Source organism: Oryzias latipes, chromosome 24 (genome assembly GCF_053564925.1).
Source record: "Oryzias latipes strain Hd-rR chromosome 24, Olatipes_Hd-rR_3.1".
Lineage (NCBI taxonomy): Eukaryota > Metazoa > Chordata > Actinopteri > Beloniformes > Adrianichthyidae > Oryzias > Oryzias latipes.
The window spans coordinates 2,905,334-2,928,171 of record NC_136260.1 but is presented as its reverse complement, the minus strand read 5'-3'; the positions used below and the strand labels follow the sequence as shown (position 1 = coordinate 2,928,171).

At 41.3% G+C, this 22,838-nt stretch overlaps 1 protein-coding gene across 2 annotated transcripts; it reads left to right on the top strand.

Annotated features, from left to right (window-relative positions):
- The first annotated feature begins 291 nt into the window (after positions 1-291).
- Positions 292-17,996, top strand: LOC101164525 (uncharacterized). Of its 2 annotated transcripts, none has more exons than XM_078943122.1 (3): positions 292-423; positions 531-626; positions 15,749-17,996. In XM_078943122.1, the coding sequence occupies exon 3, from the start codon at positions 15,752-15,754 to the stop codon at positions 17,786-17,788; it is 2,037 nt and encodes a 678-aa protein (XP_078799248.1). In that variant the 5' UTR covers positions 292-423; positions 531-626; positions 15,749-15,751; the 3' UTR covers positions 17,789-17,996. The 2 variants fall into 2 exon arrangements, with proteins under 2 accessions (XP_078799248.1, XP_011490389.1); XM_011492087.4 differs by having other exon boundaries at positions 300-423; positions 518-626.
- The last annotated feature ends 4,842 nt before the right edge of the window (positions 17,997-22,838 follow it).

Here is a 22,838-nt window from a genome sequence, read left to right as displayed (position 1 = left end):
TGTTATGATTTTAGTTCCTTTGCTTTTGTATTTTGGTTCTCTTTTTGTTCTGTCATGTTTTGAGTTCATTTCCCGTTTTTTTAAAGGTTCCTTTAGGTCCCCATCTGTCCTCATTGTTTCCACCTGTGTCTCGTCAGTCCTGTATCTATTGAAACCGTTTTTTTCTCTTCCTCCTGTGCGAAAAGGAGGAAGAGAAAAAACAGGAACCTTTAAAAAAAAACAGGAAATGAACCCTGTATACTGTATCACTGATGACAGCTTGCCCTTGCAACCACCCAGCAAACATTAGCCCCCGACCCATTTCCCGTAAAAGCAGCTGATTTATTCAGCGATCGGTTGTGAATAAAAGGCGCCGCAGTGGCAGAGAGAGAGCAGAGCAGCTGAAGGAACGTCAGGATCACTGAGCTCTGGGACTCTCAGTCGGTAAGACGGATCTCTCTGTGGATCAAACTACAGCCTTTTTCATTCTGATGCCAAACTGGACTTTAAGACTCACTTTTTGTTTTTATGACCGTAGATTTGATTTACAGAGTGTCAGTGAAGAAGAGCAGCTGAAGCCCCGCCCCTTGTTGTGCGGAGGCAGGTGAAGGCGAGATAAGAATCTAAGAGATTGGGAGACATCACAGGTATGGAGGGTTGAGGTTGAGGATGGTTTAGGACAGGGGTCGGGAACCTATGGCTCGCGAGCCATATATGGCTCTTTTGATGGTCACATGTGGCTCGCAGACAAATCTTTAATTATACTTTTTTTTTTATCATTAGTCCAGTCCTTCTCGGGCGCGATGCGATGCCAGAGGCGCGCAGTAGTAGCGGTGCTTAGAGAGAAAAATCTGCGCCAGCGCTATCAGTTACTATTATCTATTATTTCACAGAGTTTGTACCAGCTGGAAACCTGTGAATTGACGTGCATAAAACTACGCGCTCCCGTCTCTGAGAAAGAGCGCGCAGATGCGGGGACGGGATGTGTGAGGGAGAAAGCAGAGGGTGGGGGTGAGGTGTTGTGGGGACAGCAGGTGAATCGCGCAGGGATTGTAAAAACATAAAACCCGCTGCCCGTCACTCACTGCAGCGTCGGTGTGTGTCTGGCTCCCCGTCTGCATGTGAGCAGTCTTTGTCACATCTAAAGAACATTCAGACCTACGATGACGTTTAAAGTCTCAACGCCTGCATGAAGCAGAAACTCACCACGGATCAACCAGACTAGACCATCAGCAAAACTACCACGAGAAATACTCATCATTTATTAGCAACAGAATAACAATGTTATTAAAAAGAATCCACAGACTTATTGTACTTTAAAAATGTTGAAATTAAATCAAATGCACACATTCATTTGTATATTTAGTTTTAAACAAATTGTCGCGGACTGAGTTGGATGGCTGTTGGGCCGCGTTAAAAGTTCTGGAGTTCATTGAACGCGTCAAGCAGAGATCTGATTGGCCCTCAGTTCTGTCGCTCAGCCTGTTGTTAGGTAGTTTGGACCAATGGGGTTCAGCTATGGGCCGAATAAGGGAAATGGGAGGGCTGCAGCGGGAGCAGGGGAATATAAAGTTGGGAGAAGCGCTCTCGTGTCGGCGGGAGAGATTCAGGAGTTGCTGAATTAATTGAACGGCGTTTGTTGCGGTCTGCAGTAATCGGAATAAAGAACTTTAAAAGAGGTTAAGTCTCCGTGCCTCAGTGTGGGGAAGGGACACTAAATTATTGTATGGCTCTTTCGAAATTACATTTCAAAATATGTGGCATTTATGGCTCTCTTGGCCAAAAAGGTTCCCGACCCCTGGTTTAGGATATATGGGATGGAGGGAATGGTGGGGACGGGGTGTTATATAAATTACTTAGTTATGGACAAGTTTGTAAGAGATTTGTGACATTAAATGTTGCATCCAAAAATGAATGTGACAAAAACTATTTGTTTTCTTTCAAAGATTCATTCATTGCCACAAGGCAAAAGAGAAAAAGTTATAAATGATAAATTCATTTTAAGGTAGCCTAAAATCTTTAGCATTGTAATTTGTCATGCTGTTTTAAAGAGTAATTGTAACAGACCCCCCCCCCTTGATGTAATGCAGTGTCATTTACTGGATGTCTTCTTTTTCTAACTCCCAATTCAAACGGAGAATGCAATCTGTCCCACTCTCACAATGTTAAGCCCCGCCTCCACTTCCTCTTGGAGATTTATTTTTATCTTATTGAACAATTGCAACATACAGAACAAAAAAATAAAAAAATAATAACAATTATGCACATATAATGTACATTACAATTCGGAATACAGAATAAACGTGTTACATCCTTAGAAAGATTCTAATTATTAGCAACAAACACAAATGATAAAAAATAAAAATAAAGAAAATAGAACTAAACATAGAAAAAAATAGATAAAATAAAAAAGGAAAATGCGAGAGTAAACTTATGTCATCATTCCGAAAGATTTACAAATGTTGATTGTTTTGTGAGCTTTTGTATTTTTTGAAGCTGAAATTATGTTTAAATAATGCTGCAGTTCCAGTTTGAACACAAAGAAATCAGATTTTTTATTAGGAAAATTTGCTTTGGTTTATATGAAATTTAGCCATAAATAATAACATGTTTAAACAAAAAAGAATCACAGTCTTTGACATCAAAGCTATGAAAACCAAAAAGTATGTTTTTATAATAAAGTTGTATACATAGGGATGGGTATCGTTAAGGTTTTAACGCTACTACTACTCTTATCGATACTGCTTAACGATCCGGTATTTTAAGGGTACTCTTATCGATACTTTTTGAGGACGAAAAATAAATAAATAAATAAATAACAAATGAAGAACATAAAGTGTTTTATTTCCTCACTATGCAACAACACTGTTTTTTTAACAAAACATTTACTTTATATACATGAGAATGTTCCAGACGGGATATTCATTTAATTATTTAATCTAATTATTTTTATTCTTTATGAGCTTGATGTTTCCTTTGATCTTTTGTCCATTTTCCACAACCTTGAATAGACTTTTCTGTCTGTCAAACACCCAGAGCTAAGTTAAGTGAGATGATGGAAACAAATTCACGTTGATGCCGACTCCTTTATATTTATTTTTGTTTAAATCCAGTAAACCCAATAAATTATATTAATTTTACAGATGACAACTATCATTAGTCATTAATTATTATTAAGTATTAGGAAGCAGCTGGAGCCAGTTTAGCTCGTGCTGGTTTGCGGCGCCTTCCATTCGTGAAACCCGGGTTCGACTCCGGTCTGCTCCCTGTTCCCTTCTCTACCTCTGCCGGTTCCAAGCCCGGTTTGAGAAGGTTGCGTCAGGAAGGGCATCCGGCGTAAAACATTGCCAAATTTACCATGCGACTTGTTCGCTGTGGCGACCCCTGATGGGAGAAGCCGAAAGTGGAAGCAAGTATTAGGAAGCAGCTGATAGTTTTTCACGGGTCTGGAATCATAAGCGGTGAATCTAAGCCCCGCCTCTCTACCTGGTTGTTTTGTGTAGAACACGCCGCTCCATCGTGTTCTACACAAACAGCGCAACTTACGGTCATCGTAGCAGCAAGGTGACAGGATGGTAGGGGCTCCTTGATGCAAACTTTATTAATTTTATGCAGAAACGTTAGTTCTTAGTCTAGGGCGCTCACGTGTCCCCTACGAGATCGCCACTGACTGTGTGTGCGCTGCCTTGTCTTGTGTGTGTGTGTGTGTGTGTGTGTGTGTGCGCAACAGCCCCGCCCCCCTTGCACACAAATAGACAGACAGAGCTCTCCGCTTCAACGAGAATACCGAAATTAATATCATCATTAATTAATTTAATTAGTTAAATATGGCAGATAACGCTTGTGGGACACAAAAAAAGAAAAAGTATCTTCTCCAGTACCGATAGCAGAACCGTTCAGGTCAGATCTTAACGATACTGCGGTCTTGAAGAATGTGGCCCCGGGGCTGGTTCTATACCGGGGCACGGTACCCATCCCTAGTTGTATATCAGCAAACATAGAGTCTGTGATAAATTTGTTAAAGTTTTTCCAAAATTTGTATGTGAATTCACAAGACCAGAATAAATGAGAGCAGGTTTCAGGTTTTTTCTGGCAGAAACTACAGCTGATGTTTATGTCAACCTTAAATTTAGTTAAATTTAGTTAAATAATGCTTTGCTGGATAAAATCTGTGTAGGAGTTTAAAATAGAATAGTTGATAAGTGTCTCCCTGTTTTCACCGTCATCCCGGCCAAAACCTTTTGCTTCTTTTGCTGTTCCGTTATTCAGTCCAATGTAAAGCTAATTAACTTTTGCAACAATCAGTTTTCTTTCACTCTGTTTGTTAAGAAGTATTTTTGTGGTAAAGACCAGACTTTTTTCCATTCAATGTTTGAAGTGAAATTAGCCCAATAAAAATTAGCTGATGGAACAGAAACTAAATTATCTTGGAACAAAGCTCTGATTTTTTTTGTTCAACTGTTTAGCGGAAGTGAAGCAAAAACTACCCAGAGTGGTTTTGAGCACATCAGGATTTTAATCCTGGTTCTTCCTCTTGGAGATCCTGAGGTGGAAATGCAAATATTGCAGATCCAGGAAGTTTCCTCCTAACAGCTCCAAAGCCTGCTGCAGAAGCCAAACTAACGGAAGAAAAATTTTTCTTGTCTCATGAGCATAGGTTGGGAGGGGGTATTTTTAAGGAGTGTTTTGTATGCCATGGAGTTACTCGTTTGAATGCAACCTGTATTCATGAACATATTAGCTAATTTATTAGCTGAAAGCTGTCTTCTCCAACCTCCAATGAGAAATCATTCCATTGGTTAGTTAAGTGTCTTTAATATTTTGAATGGGTTTTCCAAAAGGAAGTCGAGGGGGGCTTAAGCATTTTTAAGAAGGTGGCCCTGCCCTCATGAGAGTCTGAGACATAGCATTTTCAGCACTCCAACTGAAGGCAGACTAAAGGCCTGTTCACACCGGGACGAATTTCGCCGGCGATTTTCGCCGACGTTTAACGCCTCGTGACTAAACAAAGGGCACCAATGAGAGTGTGCACACCGACGCGAAAAAACGCCACGCGTCAAAGCGTCAAAAAAAAACGCCTTGGGTTCGTTTTTTTTTTTTTGACGCCTCGCGTCGAAATCTATTCGACCAATGAGAATGGCGCTTTTGCACACGTGTCTGGAGCTTCTGAAGTTACAGTAAAACACAACTTGGGGGCGCTCAAACACAAAACTGCCTTGCTGAGCACACATACCAGCGAAGAAGATAGACGCCAAGTAGCATCTACACTGCCGCGAAGAAATATTGACGGACATTCTAAAATATCCCCGAACCAAGCACCAGTTGGAGCCACTGGTGCTTGAAATATTCATGTTTTCTTTGTTTGATTCTGACAAGCGCATAAATACTTGCTCTCTTCTTCTGAGTGAAAAGCGACTTTAAGAAGCGTAAAGTTGCGCGGCGCCACCTTGTGTACAGGAGTATTTCTGTTTTACATTAAGCGCCATCTAATGTCAGGGAATGAAATTGCATGTTCACTCGGCTCATCGTCAGCGAAAATCGCCTGGGTGTGAACACAAAAAACGTGGCGAAAAACGCTGGCGAATAACGCCTGGCGAATATTCGTCCCGGTGTGTATGGGCCTTAAGAAAGAACTCTGAGTTGTGTTGGGGAGAAAAGCTCGACACACAGCACTGTTTTAGACAGTGCAAATCAGTGACGTGCGGTCAGGTGAGGATAGTGAGGCAGAGCCTCACCTGTCATAATCGTGATAAAATAGAAAAATGTATTAAGTAAATATTATTTTCCACTGATCTGTGTTAAATATCAGGGGTGTGTATAGGCAAGAGTCTGGCGGTATGATACGCACCCTGGGTTTTTTAAATATGACTTTGAAAAAACTCAACCTGAATTTTAATGTCTTCCACTGTAATAAAATGGTCAAATTCGGTTTAATGATCACAATGTTAAGCACTGCAATTGTATCGCATATATGAGTTGCGTTTACCAAAGCAAATTCATAGTGCTTTTATTTTGGTAAGTTAAAATATAGAAACGGAACAGTCAACATTGTCTGATTTGCAAAAAATATATATTTTTCAGTGTAAGAAAAAACAAAGAATGAATGAGCCTTAACCAATAAGTTTCTATTAGGGAACTAAAATGCTGTTTATTTTCAGCATTAGTGTAGCTTCTCTAGTGATTTTAAACAGTTCAGGAGCCTGAATGGTGCTTTAAAAATAAAAGGTGGGGGACACACTGAATCTTTCCAGAAACAATAAAGTGTGATGATGAGGCAGCAGGACAGAATGATGGAAAGTTGCTTTAATGTGACAAAAAAGGGGCTTTGTTTACATATCGGCTTGGCTGCTGCCATGCTTCACTCGTATTTATCTGAGCCACTTAAAAGCATAGCAAACCATGTTTTTATAACTTACTGGCAGCAACATGGGTCAGAGTATCTGTTTGGTTTCCATTCCAAGTAAAAACTAAGTAGTTCATGTCTCATAACAACAGAAAACGCTGCCTCTGGCTGCAGTCTTCCTGTTATTTTGTGCAGAGTAGAGCCGCTCAAAGAGGCTCCGTGTTCTCTGCTGCCAACTAGCGGTCGGAGGGTGAAGTGGACAACAAGAGTCAGACGCTGAAGGACGCTCATAAATAATAAAGAAATATCGTCCTGGCAGCATTTTTAATTGATACAAGTATTGCCAAATGACGTATTGCAATATATATCGCCGAATCGATTTTTTTTTTTTTTTTTTTTTTTTTTTTTTTTATTATACCCCTATTAAATATACATTTTCAGTCAGCTCAACACATTTTCCAAGGTTTCTGGGGTTCAAATCGCTGAATTTGAGTGTTGCGCGATCACAGACTGAATCTGAATCTCCAGGTGAGGCTCAGAAGCGCTGTGCCTCATGTCTGATGGCAGGACTCGATGTTAACAGTGGAAGCCCTGCTATATGCCCGCAGGAAAGGCTTTAGGTGAAGCATGCCTCACCAGCAGGGGGCAGACGTGAGCTGACACATGTAGCTACACTGCTGCCGTAGAAACAGACAAAGGACGTCTTTCTCCATTGAGAGGAAGAAACTCATAAAATAAAGGAAAATAAGGAAGACTTTTTCAAGAGATCACAGGGTTTTTTGTGGGGAACGATCAGGAGACAGATGCAAAAAGTGAGGACAAACATGTTTTTAAATGTTTGCTTTTTTAAAATAACAGGGGGTAAAAGTGGATAAAAATGTAAGTAAAATCATTTCTTTTATTTTTATAATTTTCACAGGTAATATTTAATAACTTATTAAAGCTCCAGAGTTTGAAGTTGGAAAAATACCAGAAATAGTTATTGAGGGTCAAATGTGTGCTGAACACATATTCTTAAAGTACATATGAATAATTTGTACACAAAAAGAGTGTTCTATCCATCTATAAAAGAAGTATTCTCTGTAGGACAAATATGATTTTGTGTATTTTATAAGCTGTAAGCTGTTGTTGGATTGATGGTGAAATATTTAGTTCTTTCATTGTAAATCGGACTCAATAGTCAGTGCCTCACCAGTTATAAACCTCACCGCACATCACTGGTGCAAATGCATCAACAGAAAATACAACCTATTTCATGGGATCTCTCAGGCACAAAATAGGAAGACCCGTCAGGCTACATGACAGACCAGCTTTGCTAGCATTGGCCTCTATCATTCCCTCCAATATGAGCATTCCTTTCTGAGCGCTGTAACTTTCTTAAAGCACAACACACATTGCTAGCTGAGTTTCTCCCCATCGTGTTAGTATGTTGAATGATTGAACTACATCTTTAAAAACCTGCATGACAGTCTCCTAATGTAATACATCTAAGGTTGCCTCAAGAGACATGCCTTGAAGAACCGATCCATGAAGATCTTGGATTCCTCAAACTGTGATTTACAACTAAAACAAATGTCACTCAGTGGTTGGAAACAACCCTAAGGCTGCAGGTCTTTAGGTATGAAATTCTATTGTTTCAGTAATAATTTTCTTCTCCTTCTCCAAACCCAGTCTGAACTATCTCTTTGATTCTTTGTGTCTCTGTTGGTGGAGTAGGGGGCAGAATGGCTTTAAACTCTCCCTCAATTTGGGCCATCCTGGCATCTGTCTTCCTTTCAAATTCTTTCTTGTTCTTCAGGACCAAATGCATGATACCATCTTGAGCTTCTTGGCAGGACTCCTGCAGCTTTATTCTCTCTTGCATGATCATGGCCATAAGCTTACCCAAGCTGCTCACTCTGTCCATCAGGTACTTGTTGGACACTTTACAGTAGGTCCCTGAGATCATATGGACCAGACTGGCGATGTTGGAGGCTTCAAAAGCCTGGCTGTACAGCATGTCTTTGGCAAAGAGCTTAGAGTTGTAGGTAGGGATGGGTACCGTGCCCCGGTATAGAACCAGCCCCGGGGCCACATTCTTCAAGACCGCAGTATCGTTAAGATCTGACCTGAACGGTTCTGCTGTCGGTACTGGAGAAGATACTTTTTCTTTTTTGTGTCCCACAAGCGTTATCTGCCATATTTAACTCACCAAGTCAGTCAATTTTCCGTTAATTAATGATGATATTAATTTCGGTATTCTCGTTGAAGCGGAGAGCTCTGTCTGTCTATTTGTGTGCACGGGGGGCGGGGCTGTTGTTCATACAGCACGCGCCGCGCGCGCACACACAAGACAAGGCAGCGCACACACAGTCAGTGGCGATCTCGTATTTGATTTGAAATGGTTTATTTCAAGCAATCAAATAGGAACAAAAAACAATACAATCATCAGTTATACATTTGTCCATTAACTAATCAAACTTTGGATAATTAGACATTAATAAAGATTGCTTGAAAGGGAGTGGAAGGAAGCGAAGTTATATAATCCCAGCCCTGTTCTACTGTAACCATTTTATAACATGATTTATCATTATCCGGCTCCAGACTTTTATCAGACAGAATTAAGAATCCTGAAGTATCAATAAAGCACATGACAAATATGAATTACTTAATTATTATGTAATAACTTTTAGAAATCAACATGGCAATGAAGTATCCAAATATATGAAGATTATGGTACTTTGGTACAGTAAAAAAATAATACTATATCAGTAAAATAGACATAACACTGTTTCTGGAATTTACATAGCAAAATTTGATCAAGTATCAAAAGTTAAAAATATGTGCAAAATTATGTTTCCCTAGGAATAATCATGAATCAATTTATCAATTTTTTGGAGCATCGAAGTAATATCATTAAAAGTCAATCAATTTAACAATTTTCAATAATTGATTAATCATTTGTTTTATTATTTTTTGGTATTTTTTTTTTATAATAAAGTAATGCTGTGAAGTAAAAATAAAAAGGGTCCATAATCTGTCGAATGACCAAGGTTGGTATTTCTTCTTCTGCTGATTAACAGCCGTTCTTCTGGGTTTAAACAGAGTTTATAGTTCTCTTCAATGTTATGTCTGCAGACATTAGATAGAGGTCCATATCCTTCTTCAGCTGATATCAGCGGCGCTGAAAGTTGAGGTCAAGTTGTCTGCAGGTCAGAACTCTTCAGAATCACTTCAGAGTTTTGAAAAAAATGATGAATCTAGGCGTCATATTTCTTGAAAATATTTGGCTCTTTGATTTACTGCATGTTGTTTCAGACGTCCATACTCAAACACTTCTCAAAGTCCTTCATGGTGTTCACAACCAGAACCTTGGCCCGGTCCGGTGGACCAAGTGGTTTGACGTTAATCCTACAGCCTTTAACCCAAGTGTTCTCGATCTGCTTCTACTTCCTGAGAAGCTGTGCATGTTTGGAGATTTCAGCATTCCTTTTGGTCAGATGGTCGTTCAGATAAACAGCAGATCCTCTGAGATTTTTACGTTGATTCATCAGAGCTAGCTTGTGTTTTTGATTCACAAACCTGATGAGGATCGTTGGTTTATCCGTCTCCTTTCTCCTGGGGAGCGAGTAGCAGGTCTCAATGGTATTTAGATCCAGGAAATCCCTTTTGACTTGAGAAATGATTTCATTTGGTGTTCCACAGACTCTCCACCGATCTCCGTTTCAGCACTGCTAGCTACGCTAGCGCTATTAGCATTAGCAATGCTAACTCCAGCTGCATTTAGCTTTGCCCGAGGTTTGATCGATACTCCAGTGAGAATGACATTATTCATCCTTACTTGTTGTTCCACATCGTCTAGTGTCGACCCGGTTTTCTCGTTGCTCGTTTTTAGCGCGGAATCTTCGGAATTCTTCCAGTAGCTCCTAGATCGGCGTTAGCTTGGCTGTCACTTGTTCCATAAATGGATACAACGCAGCTTGGATTTCATCAAGAGACTTTAAGGTCTTCATAGTCCTGGTTTTTCTTACGGGCAATGGTCAGCTTTCTTTTTGGGAGAAAATCAACTTTTTAAGTCATTTGAAAATAATTGTATAGCCGCAGAGAGCCACACACATGTCCTGTGCTGTGCTGTAACCCGGAACCGGGGAAAAAAATGTGTCTTCAGATGTCTTCACAAAATTGTGCAGCGTGGAAGAAGCGCAGCACCTTCTCCCACTGCTCCTTCACTCTACCCATGGCATCCATCCCTTTGACCAGTATTTTGATGGTGGTGTCAAAGTCAATCTCTTTGATCTTGCAGTTCTGCATCTCAATCAGGATCTCAGTCAGTTCTCTTTGGTTCTGCTCCATGTTCTTTACAGCCTCCTCGTATGACTCTCGGGTTTGCTTCAGTTGTTCTCGACTTTGCTCGATGCGGAAGCGAGCGTTCTCTGTCACTCTCTGGCTGGCAGACTGACTTCCAAAGTTCTCCTGTGCTCCAGGACGTCACACACCAAGAAATGAAATGATTATTAAAAATGATGCAGGAATCCAGCTCTAACAAAATGACAAAAGAGCAAAGAAAACTGAAGGATTTTAAATTTTTCCTTATTAATATTTCCAGGCTTTGTTTGTTTTGTTCTGTAGCATGTTTATATTTGTATAATTTTGACAGCAAAATATTATACAGTATTTGAGGTTCAACTTGATGTACTCTCATTTACTCACCGTTTTATTCATATTCAAAAGTAAAGTAAAATCCTACTATCTGTCCCACATCAAGGTATGTGAAATTTGTTCCCTGCATTTCACCATCCTCTGTGGGAGCGGTCAGCTGCAGACAGCTGGGCTGCCCTCAGGAGGCAGCAGCGGTAAGGGCATTACCTCATTGCTCGCCATTGATGCGGTGATTGCCCCATTAACATTGTTTACCTGTATTAACCCTGGGTTAATGCACGTGCACGGCAAGTACATAAAGACATTCTCAATGGATCGCCGATTTACGGAGTCACCATGGAAACGCATGGAGAAAAAAAGAGAGCGCTACACTTCCGTGAGACAGAGTCAAAGATTTTAATGACGGCGTATAAAGATTATAAAGCCATCACAAAAGTAACACGGCTGCATCATCAGCAAAAGAGAGTTTCTGCTTGGAAAAGAACGGACAAAGTAAACGCATGACTTTCTATCTCATTTCTATTTTCATTGTGTCTCAATCAAATATATAAATAATCCAAATTAAATGAATTGATTCAACTGTGGCAGACTGGCGACCTGTCCAGGATGTCCCCTGCCTTCGCCCATAAGTGGCCAGGATAGGCTCCGGCAGCCCCGTGATCCCGAAAGGGAACAAACGGAAGAAGATGAATTAATTGATTCAATTGGGTAACAAGTAATTGAGTTAAATTTTTTTCAACCTAACTTTTGACGTCTATCCAACTCAATAGTTGTTTATACAACTCAAATTTACATATTTATCTAACTAAATTTCATATTACTCCAATTCAATTAAATGTTTTTCCATAATAATTTGTTGCACTTCTTGAACTCTCATATGTCTAAGTAAGAAGGTGCAGATTTTCTCATTTTTATAAAATTAAACCTCTGAAACAAACTAACCTTCAACTAAATCTGCTCCAGACCAGATTATGTTCAGAGCATGAGTTGCTATAGCAACTATACATACCCTGAAACATACCTCCATTTTTGGAACCGAAAGCTGAGGTTATCCGCTTCCTTAGCCTCAAACTTACAGTGGTAGTTAGCATAACCTCCTTTCTGGAATACCCCCCTGCTCACACACACATTTTTGTGCATACAAACCATCACAAGTTAAGGTGACACCTGTGCTCAGGTGAGTGTGTGTGTTATACTGTGGTGCATGATGGAATGCGAAAAGAAGGAAAGTGTCCAGTTACCCCCACACAAAGACCCCCGCTCCACAGGGACAGGGACAGGGACACCCCCGGCTTGCATACGATGTGATCCCTCAGATTTTACAAATTTATTTACATTAATTTTTAATATTTCGATTTACATTTAACATTTTAATCATCTTGATGAGGGAAGTGGCAAGGGGTGAGAAAGACAGAACTGGTTAAATAAATAAAATGAACTTTCCTATTTATAACCGTCAGAAGTCATAGCTCAGTCTCACCCTCTGGTCACCGGTGGGAACCGTCTCCGGAGTTCTGAACAGACTACATCTCCCAGCAACCCCAGCCCACGGTTTCTGGATGCCACACACCTGACTTTCATTTGCAATCAATCCCAGCATACTTAAGCACTGCTCTAAGCTTCACTGAGCCGCTCTGCCTGCATTAATGATCGTTGTATCCAGACCTGATCTTCTGATTTCCGGACCCCGTTATGTCTAACTCCATCTGCCTGCCACCTGTCACAAAACTCCCCTGAATCCTGACTACCCCAGATTCTTCTCTGATACCCCCATACTCATTATTGACCCCTGTCTGCCTGACTCTTATTTTGCATTGTGGACTTTTAACTGAGCTAATAAACCAGGTGCATTTCGATCCAGCCCTCTGTATGTTCTTGTGACAGATCCAAATGGATACCAATATACAAAGAGCAAAAGCCTTCCACAGAATCTGTCTGGAAAAAATCCATCCAAGCAGGAAAAGTCTACTTTTGGCCAGAATGGAGATACTTATAAATTGGGATTTCGTTTCCTTTAGAGATTTTTGAGTTTAGGCTATTGTCCGAAGATGTAGGATTTGTCTCAGGGAGGGAGGTGAAGAGCTTAAACAAACACATAGAGACAATGGCTATGGTGCAAGAAGTGATAAACATATTTAACCCAAAAGAAGACATTTACAATATACACAAGATATTTACAAAAGATTACAAGATGGAATAGTTTATGATTTCTCAAACAGCAGGTCGCTGTATTTTCAAGATTCAGTCCATTTTTATTGTCCAGGAAGAAAATGATTTTACTGTGCCTTTGATGAAGGCAATGTAAGATGTTAAGTGGGGGGAAGGACAGAGCTCCTGCGCCTCTTCTTACCGCACAGGTGTTATTTGGTAGTTCTGGTTGGTTGTTTTCATTCTGGGTAGCTCACCATCAACGGAAAAGGGATAGAGACAGAACCTGGCCTGTATGGGAGAGGACCAATATAAACATGCGTCATGGTCACATAAATAGTTTAATTTATTCAATCATCCAGTGTCAATTATTAAATAATTACATACATGTACATTTTAAATAACTCATAAGAATACTCATTATTCAGAAGTTCAAATAAATACTGCACCATAAATTTGAATATAATCTGTTCATCATGATGATAATGTTAAAACACTTCGATATTTCTGTGTAAAATGAAGAGTTTACAAAAATAAGCTTTGTGACAAATAAATACTAAACACTGGTTAAGCTCTGTTAGCTTGGAGGCTAGCGCTAGCATGCTAGGTCCAAAAAACATAAAGAAGGCCTTAAATTCAAACACAAATCCTGAATGTGTGATATCTGGACACTAGGGATGGCCCGTGAACACAGCGCTTTGCCGTGCGTTTCACCTTCATGAAGCAGAGACATTTGGCACAATGTTTCGGGGCGTGTGTCAACTAGCGCAGATCACGTGGTCGATGACGTATGACGCGCCAAATGCTTCGTTTGGTGGAACCACGGTTCAGATGGTCACTTGTGTTTTGAACAGTTGGGCGCGCTATTCTCTAGAAACACGAAATGAATCCCGAACGTTTTCCGACCAGTTCTATTGTTTCCCCTGTATCGGAATCAGCGTCAATTCATTGCACTTTACCATGACTCCTGGTAAAAAACGTACTGTGGCTCAGGATCGTTTCAACTCTATTTCTCCGAATAAAACATTACACTATGAACGTTGTGTATAAAAAAAATACTTAAATCAATTTACAGTGGCAAGTTGAAGCAGTATCAGTGGAGATAGCTCAGTGGAAAAATCAATGGGGTTTGCATCCAGAGGCCAAGACCAGCATGATACAAAAATTTGTTTTGCGTTTATTTTCTTCATGTGATGTGTATTTTGCTGTTTCAAGCACTTCTCATAGAAAACGTCACATGTTGTGTTGTTTTACGTTGTTTTTTTTAAATCATCATTAACAACATTGTTTTGTTTTGTCTTTTCATAATCATTTCCACATCGAAGTGTTACAAGGAGCTTAGTTGAAGCATATGATATACGTCCAGTCCACCACCAAATGCCGCTGTTCTGTGTGGTTTCAAAGCCCTGAATGGGTGGTTCATTTTTCCGGCACAATTACATGAACCCCAATGGAAGCTTCATGAGGCTTGTATTATCATCCCTACTGGACACACAGACAGAGGTGTCTGAAAGTTGAATCCATATCATTCTCAATAATAAAGTATAAATTTGGTTTGAGATGGCGAAAAATAGCGTACCTTAGCAGTTGTTCCAACTAGCTTCCCCACAAGTACCCACAACAGACTGAACTGCGCCATTTTTAAAGAGGCAAAGCGTGTAGGTCTCGTTGGAATTCTCGGGAGCGTGCAAGACTCATGATAACTCGTACGTAGCAAAACGGACAGAAAGAGAGCAGGAGAAATAGAGGCGGCTGAAAATCACCAGGGTTACATACTCGTCTGTTACTTTGCGTGGGGAAAAAAGGTCCTTTTGGTTTAAAGTCCAGCTAGCCAATTGTAAGATTGAAAAAAGCTGAAGTTGGTGCCCAGGTATAAGGGACAGGACAAAGGAAGCATACTGTTTCGATATAGGGAGATAAACAGAGAAACGTGTCTGCCTTGGTGAAAAGCCAGAAAAAGAACGGGCTTTCACATATGCAGGATGAAAAATAGTTCCCCTGTTGGTATGAGTTTGTTGTGAGGGAAGCAGAGAGGTACATTCCTTCAAGGGTGTACTTGATCTTGAAGCAGGCATTCACTGGCTCTGATAAGAAACAGTATTTCCCGGTTAGGAAAGAGTCACTCTTTGAGGTGAAGGAGTTGAAATATCTAGGCGTTCTCTTCACAAGTAAAGACAGGGTTCTGACAACCTAATATTTCATAGTTTTATTGAATCATTAACTAAATGCAAATGAGCTAATATGATTATTTATAATTAAGAGTAATAATTGAATTATTTACTAGTGTATGTGATTGTATGCATCCAATCAATTTCTATGACAAATTATCCTGCTTGATATATCCTTGAATAGATATACATTAATGTCTTGTTTTAGTATTATATTTGCTCTGATTACTTGAAATAAACCAATTCCAAATCCAAAAATAGAGTATGAGAGTGACTGATGCATTGGTGCAACGTTTGTTGTAATGTTTACCAGTCTGTTTTAATGAAAAGAGATCTGAGTCTGGATTACATGTGTAATCATCTAAATGAGCCTTAGCTACAACACACCACATCAAAACATGTTCATTGTCACAAGAGCTTCAAAAAGCTGAAACGGGTTTGTAATCTGTCTTCTTTCTTGATGCTTTTAAAGGAAATGGACACCCAAATTGCAGAGACCACCCAGAGTCTCACCACCGCGGCAGAGATGAGGAACACCACCCAGATGTTGATGCACCCCAATGCAAACTGGGAGGAGTACCTGGCTCCTGCTCCTCTCTCCATCGCCATCATCGGGGAGCTGGTCTTCATCTCATCAACGACTGATTTCTCCATCAACAAGAATCCCCCAAAAGATGGATTCAAGTTCATAAAGTACCCAGACTCCTTTAGGGCTAGTCTCATGCAAATCTGTAACTCAGCCTGGCATGCATTCAACTTAGCCCACAAGAACATGGATCAAATTCGGATTCATACCTTCACAGTTCCAGATTATATGAAAGCAGCAGTCAAGATTCTGTTTCAAGGAAATGATGAAATCCTTGAAACTCTCCTCCCAAACCAGCTGGAAAACATCCGCAGCATTGCAGACGAATGTGTGGTGCTAGCAGAACGCGTTGAAAAGAAGTATGCAGATGTTATTAATATAATCCAGGAACTGCTGGAAGCCTGCATCAATGCTGAACACTTTCACGGAGAAGAGCTGAAGAAGGTCAGGATGAAACTTGAGGAGAATAAATTGAAGGAACAGACTGCAAAGGAGCTAAATGAACGATCCAAGAAAGCAATGGAGGCCATGTCAAAGGAGCTGGAAGAGACACAAGAACAGTACAAGAAATCTATGGATTCCATACCATCAGGGTGGGAGATGATTGGCATGGATTTAGTTGAAGGACTGACCTCTGCTGTGAGAATATTCAGTTTTGGTTTTTTTAATTATAATAAAAGAGAGAATTTTAGCTCAGAGACAATCACTGGAAATAAAGATGACGAAAAAGATTTGACTTCAGAAATGAAAATTTGGAGCAGGTCAGGACAAATTCTGAATCTCGCATCATCATTCAGTCAGTTTATAAGTGAAGAAGGAATCGACTGGAAAGAGATCTATGATCAGAAGAACAAGTGTGCAAAGACTACATGGACGCAAGATCAATTCAAAAGAATGTATCAAGAGTTGGAGGATCTTCCAAGAAGTAAACTAAGGGAAACTGCTCTGCGTCTCTGCCAAAGAGGGATTGACATCTGTGAACAGTTGGCAATATATGCACCAGATCAGGAATGTGATCAGAAAACGACACGCAAGCTGATTAAAGACACAAAGATGCTGTATGACGATGGCTTAAAGTTAGACTGTAAAAGCAAAAGAATGTCTGGTTCTCCAGCTTTTAAACCCAAACCCCCAATGATGTGCAAAGCACAGGAGAACTCTGGAAGTCAGTCTGCCAGCCAGAGAGCGACAGAGAACGCTCGCTTTTGCATCGAGCAAAGTCGAGAACAACTGAAGCAAACCCGAGAGTCATATGAGGAGGCTGTAAAGAACATGGAGCAGAACCAAAGAGAACTGACTGAGATCCTGATTGAGATGCAGAACTGCAAGATCAAAGAGATTGACTTTGACACCACCATCAAAATACTAGTCAAAGGGATGGATGCCATGGGTAGAGTGAAGGAGCAGTGGGAGAAGATGGTGCGCTTCTTCCAGATGGTTGCCTCCATTGTGAAAACCAGCCTTGGAACCACGCTGCACAAATTTGTGAAAACATCTGAAGACACAAAGAAATTGTCCTACAACTCTAAGCTCTTTGCCAAAGACATGCTGTACAACCAGGCTTTTGAAGCCTCCAACATCGCCAGTCTGGTCCATATGATTTCAGGGACCTACTGTGAAGTGTCCAACAAGTACCTGATGGACAGAGTGAGCAGCTTGGGTAAGCTTATGGCCATGGACAAGGAGAAGCCAGAGTTCATGCAAGAGAGAATAAAGCTGCAGGAGTCCTGCCAAGAAGCTCAAGATGGTATCATGCATTTGGTCCTGAAGAACAAGAAAGAATTTGAAAGGAAGACGGATGCCAGGATGGCCCAAATTGAGGGAGAGTTTAAAGCCATTCTGCCCCCTACTCCACCAACAGAGACACAAAGAATCAAAGAGATAGTTCAGACTGGGTTTGGAGAAGGAGAAGAAAATTATTACTGAAACAATAGAATTTCATACCTAAAGACCTGCAGCCTTAGGGTTGTTTCCAACCACTGAGTGACATTTGTTTTAGTTGTAAATCACAGTTTGAGGAATCCAAGATCTTCATGGATCGGTTCTTCAAGGCATGTCTCTTGAGGCAACCTTAGATGAAATGCATTTCCTGTTGATGCATTTGCACTGATTAAATAAAGCTTGTCTAAAACAGTGCTGTGTGTCGAGCTTCCCTCCCCAACACAACTCATAGTTCTTTCTTAGTCTGCCTTCAGTTGGAGTGCTCAACAAGAAGACAAATACTCTAAGAAATACACCCCCCCCCCCCCCCCAAAAAAAAAAAAACTTGCTAAATTCCCTTAACAAGTTTCTGTAGTAAAGCAATTAACTTTTCATGGGTTGTTGGTGAAAATGTGTATTTCTGTGGGGAAAAAAAGGCAAGAAAAAGAAAAGAGGCTCTCCCTTTGAGTAATCTGTGCCACCAAACTCTAACATGCTTTCTGCTAACGTCAGGACTGAACAAGTGTTAGGTTGAACGAGGCTGGGCCCAGAAGCAGGAAAGAGACGGAAGATGGATGAGTTAAGAGGGTTTTATTTAGTCCCAGCGGTCTTGGACGGTTCTGGCGTGGATGGTTCTTGACTTGGGCGGATGACTGAAGAAAAGATGAGCTTGACTTGATGTTTGGATAAGCTGCGATAGGTGACCAAGGGTGAAGGTAGCTGGTGGTAATCACTGAAGAGGCAGAATTAAAAGTGGGTTAGATTTCTAAAAATATGAGGAACTTAGCATGACAACTAGACTTAAGACTTGGCTTAAGGAGTCAGTACTAAGCCTCATGAAGCAGACGGACTGATGTGGGCTGAAGGGTGGTGGTTCCTTGCAAAGGCTGCAGCCTGATTAGAAGAGGTGCAATGATGTGACCAGGCTCCTAACAGGACCCCCCCTCCTCTCAAGGGATGCCACCCTGTGGCCGACACTGCTCCACATGCCGGGGACAAAAATCCCTCACCGGAGCAGAGTCCACAATGAAGGAACGGGGCACCCTCCAGGAACAGCAGTCCTCCAGGCCATAGCCCTCCCAGTCCACCAAGAACTGGAGACCAGAGCCCCGCTGGCGCACATGCAGGAGGCGATGGACAGTGTAGACCGGATGGCCGTGCACCAACCAGGCGGGAGGAGGGGGTAAGGACGGAGGGCACAAAGGACTGGTGACCAGAGGCTTGAGGCAGGAGACGTGAAAAACAGGATGAACCCTCATAGAGCGTGGCTGGCGTAGTTTGACACTGGCAGGATTGATGACCGAATCCACAACAAAAGGTCCTATGTTGCGGGGGGAAATTTTTCGTGACTCTGTACGAAGGGGAAGGTCCTTGGTTGACAGCCAAACCTTCTGTCCTGGAGAGCAAACAGGGGCTGGGAAGCGACGCCAAATCAGGAGGCTGATAACCCAAGGAGCCTTCAAATGGAGACCTTCCAATGGCAGAGGAGACAAGGGAGTTATCCGCATACTCTATCCAGCTGAGATGGTCAGACCACGAGGTGGGCTTCTGGGAACAGACGCAAAGAAGAGCAGACTCCAAATCTTGATTTGTATGTTCCGTCTCACCGTTCGTCTGAGGATGGAAACCAGAAGACAAGCTGTACGTGACGCCCAATCCCTGGCAAAAACATTTCCACACCTGGAATAGTCTTCTCACACATCGTCTATGAGGCATCTTGCAGTCTCAGTAGTTGTGGGCAGCTTGTACAAGGCTATGAAGTGAGCAGCCTTAGAAAAATCGGTCCACAATGGTCAAGATGACAGTGTTGCCTTTAGAAGTCAGGAGTCCAGTAACAAAGTCTACTGCAATGTGAGTCCAAAGCCTAGAAGGGATTGGAAGTGGATTAAGAAGGCCAGCCGGAACCTGATGAGTTGGTTTACTAGTGGCGCAAACAGTACAAGCAGCAACGAATACCTTAGTGTCAAGGATCATGGAGGGCCACCAGAAATGGCGTCTGACTTGGAGCAGGGTGTGATGGAAACCAGGATGGCAAGAAAAGGCATAGACCCATGTCAAAACCTGTGACCGGACAGAAGCTGGAACGTATTGGCGATCTGCTGGTCCATGTTCGGGGTCCAGATCAGTGGCCAGGGCTTGTTGGATGGCGGTCTCAATCTCCCAGGAGAGACTAGCTAGGAGGAAGGGAGGATAGGACGACTGGGTCTTCGGAGGTATGTGAACAAGGCCCAACAAGGCTGACGAGGATTGAGTAAACAAGTGTGCATGTGAAGAAGCTCAGTAGCCTGTTAGAGCACTAGTTTGGCACAGTGAGGGTTATGGAAGGACCCAGGCGCAGAGAGGAGGAGTTGGAGGTTCCAGGATGGATTCCCCCCCTCAACCCCCCCATATAACACAAAACTACACCCAAAGTCTCCCCATAAACAATGAACAGCAGTGTTTCCCACCATGAAACAAAAAAGGTCTGCACTGACATGTTGAAAACTTTAGACAAAGCGGAAAAAACAGAAGCAAAGATGAAAAAGCTCCCCCAAAAACACTGTAATTAAGTGCCCGAGCAGTTATTGCCGTATTGTCCAGGAAGATGGAGAGTGCCGGGTATCAAACTTTGATCCGTGGAACCTCCCTGGAACAGCATAAGATGTCTCACAATCACTGTAGTAGTGGAATTTGCACACAATCATTCGAGGCCGTTCACCAGGCTTTGACTTGGGTTGGAGAGACCGGTGGGCGCAGTCCAATAGTGGCTTCTTCTCCAGATAACACGCCTCCTTTAGCAATGCTGCAATAGGTATTGTGCTGCAAGAGTCAGGCGCTTCCGGAAATATTCCGATGCGGACATTTTTACGCCCCGACCTGCACTCCAAATCATCATCACCCCCATTTGTCTTTCGCTAGCTGCATTTTAACAGCTTACAGGTTGAGCGTGATAGTTGACAGAGCATCCCCGAGCTCTTTCTGTAGCTCTTTCGTGAATATTTCTGCAATATCTTTTCGCAGCGATGTCAGTAGTTCCACCTTAATGGCAGCGTTGTCAAAGTTTGCCCGCTTTAGGGTGGGGTGGAGTGAGGCCTTGGGCTCACTCAGTGTCGTGGTTGTGGTTTGAAGGCTGGGCCTCAGTTGCGTTTGTACAACATTGCAGGACTTCGCATTCTTTCTAGACATTTTAGAGAACTTAAAAAAACACATGGAAAAATAAACAAGCATCATCATCTTATGCTAACAATCAAAATTTCTTTTCGATCAAGATAGCTGGTTATGCCGAGTGCTGATCCCATCGTTGTTCATGTAAATATTGTTCTCATGTTGAGTGGGATCTTTAGAATATATAAGAATGTCTTTCAAGTAAACAAAAAAAACAGTTGATGAAATCCCTGAGGATGTCATTAACTCATCTTTGGAAGACTGCGGGTGCAATGGTCAAGCCAAAAGGCTTAACAAGATATTCAACAGAATATCTGTTTTTCTGGACATAATCAAAAACAGAACTAATGAGTGGGAGAGAGTATTTGTCTTTGACGGTTATCTGATTTAATTCACGAAAGTCTATACAAGGTCTTAAGGATTTGTCTTTTTTCTCAAAAAGAAACCAGCACCAACAGGAGACGATGACTATGAGAGGAAAGTCCCTCTTGGATGTACTTTTCTATGGCTGCTTTCTCAGGACCAGATAAATTAAATAACCTTCCTTTGGGTAGGGTAGCACCGTTGAGTAGTTTGATAGAACAGTCATAAGATCTATAGAGAGGTAAGGTGCCAGCTTTAACCTTACTGAAAACAGACTTATGGCCATGGTAACAGGAAGGTACTTTGGAGAGATTGATATCTTCAGAATTATTACCCCCTGAGGGAGTGATTCAAGGAATAGCTGACTGAAGACAGTTAGCCATACAATAGGTGCTGTCATGATATTCAGGCGGAGCAAACCCAGACGCTGGAACCCAGAGTAATGACATGTAAGTGGAAGGTGAGTAAAGATTTATTGTTTCTCCGTGGAAGACATTGGCTTGGCTTTGACGAGGTCTGGACTTGAGAATGGCTCGTGGCGTGGCTGGAGGTGCTAACGCAGTTAGCGACAGAGGCAGAGGCTGCAGGCTCACTGATGCTGCTTAGCAGAGGGTCCACACTGGCATCACTCATTAAGTGGTTTCCTGAGGCATGAGAACAAGAGTTAGTTCTGAGTCGAGAGCAAGGCAGAGCAAAACAGAGCATAACTGAGATTGCCACAATGATTGCCAGAATAAAAACATGAACCCTCCTCCTAGGGATGGGTATCGTTAAGTTTTTAACGGTACTACTACTCTTATCGATACTGCTTATCGATCCGGTATTTTAACGGTACTCTTATCAATACTTTTTGAGGATGAAAAATAAATAAATAACAAATTAAGAACATAAAGTGTTTTATTTCCTTATTATGCAACAACAGTCTTTTTTAACAAAAAATTTTACTTTATACATTAGTGTTCAATACAGGATATTCATTTTAATTATTTAATCTAATTATTTTTATTCTTTATGAGCTTGATGTTTCCTTTGATCTTTTGTCCATTTTCCACAACCTTGAATAGACTTTTCCGTCTGTCAAAAACCAGAGTTATCAGTCAAGTCAAGGAGGAGGAGGAGGATGAGGAAGTTCATGAGTCCAGAATCAGCTGCTAGGAGAAGGCCATTGGTGATTTTTATTGGGGCAGTTTCAGTGCTATGGAGGGGGCAAAAAAAAGAAAAATCAATATTTCAAAATGCTTTTTCATTTCCTTCCTCAACCCAGCTTTTTCTGTCACTTAATTAAAATGATAGACAATAGTATTTGACATTTCATTTTCAAAAAGGTTCATGGTAAATGTGTAGCACAATTCATTTAGAAATGTCTAATTTGACAATTAAAATGGATTAACAGAAATGCTTTTTAATTTTCAAAATGTAGCTGCATCAAATGCCTCAAAATTAAATGAAAAAGCAATATTTCAAAATGCTTTTCATTTTATACTTAAAACCGCTTATTTTGTGTCATAATTAAAACGAAAAAACAAAGAGGGGATTGCATTTGCATTTT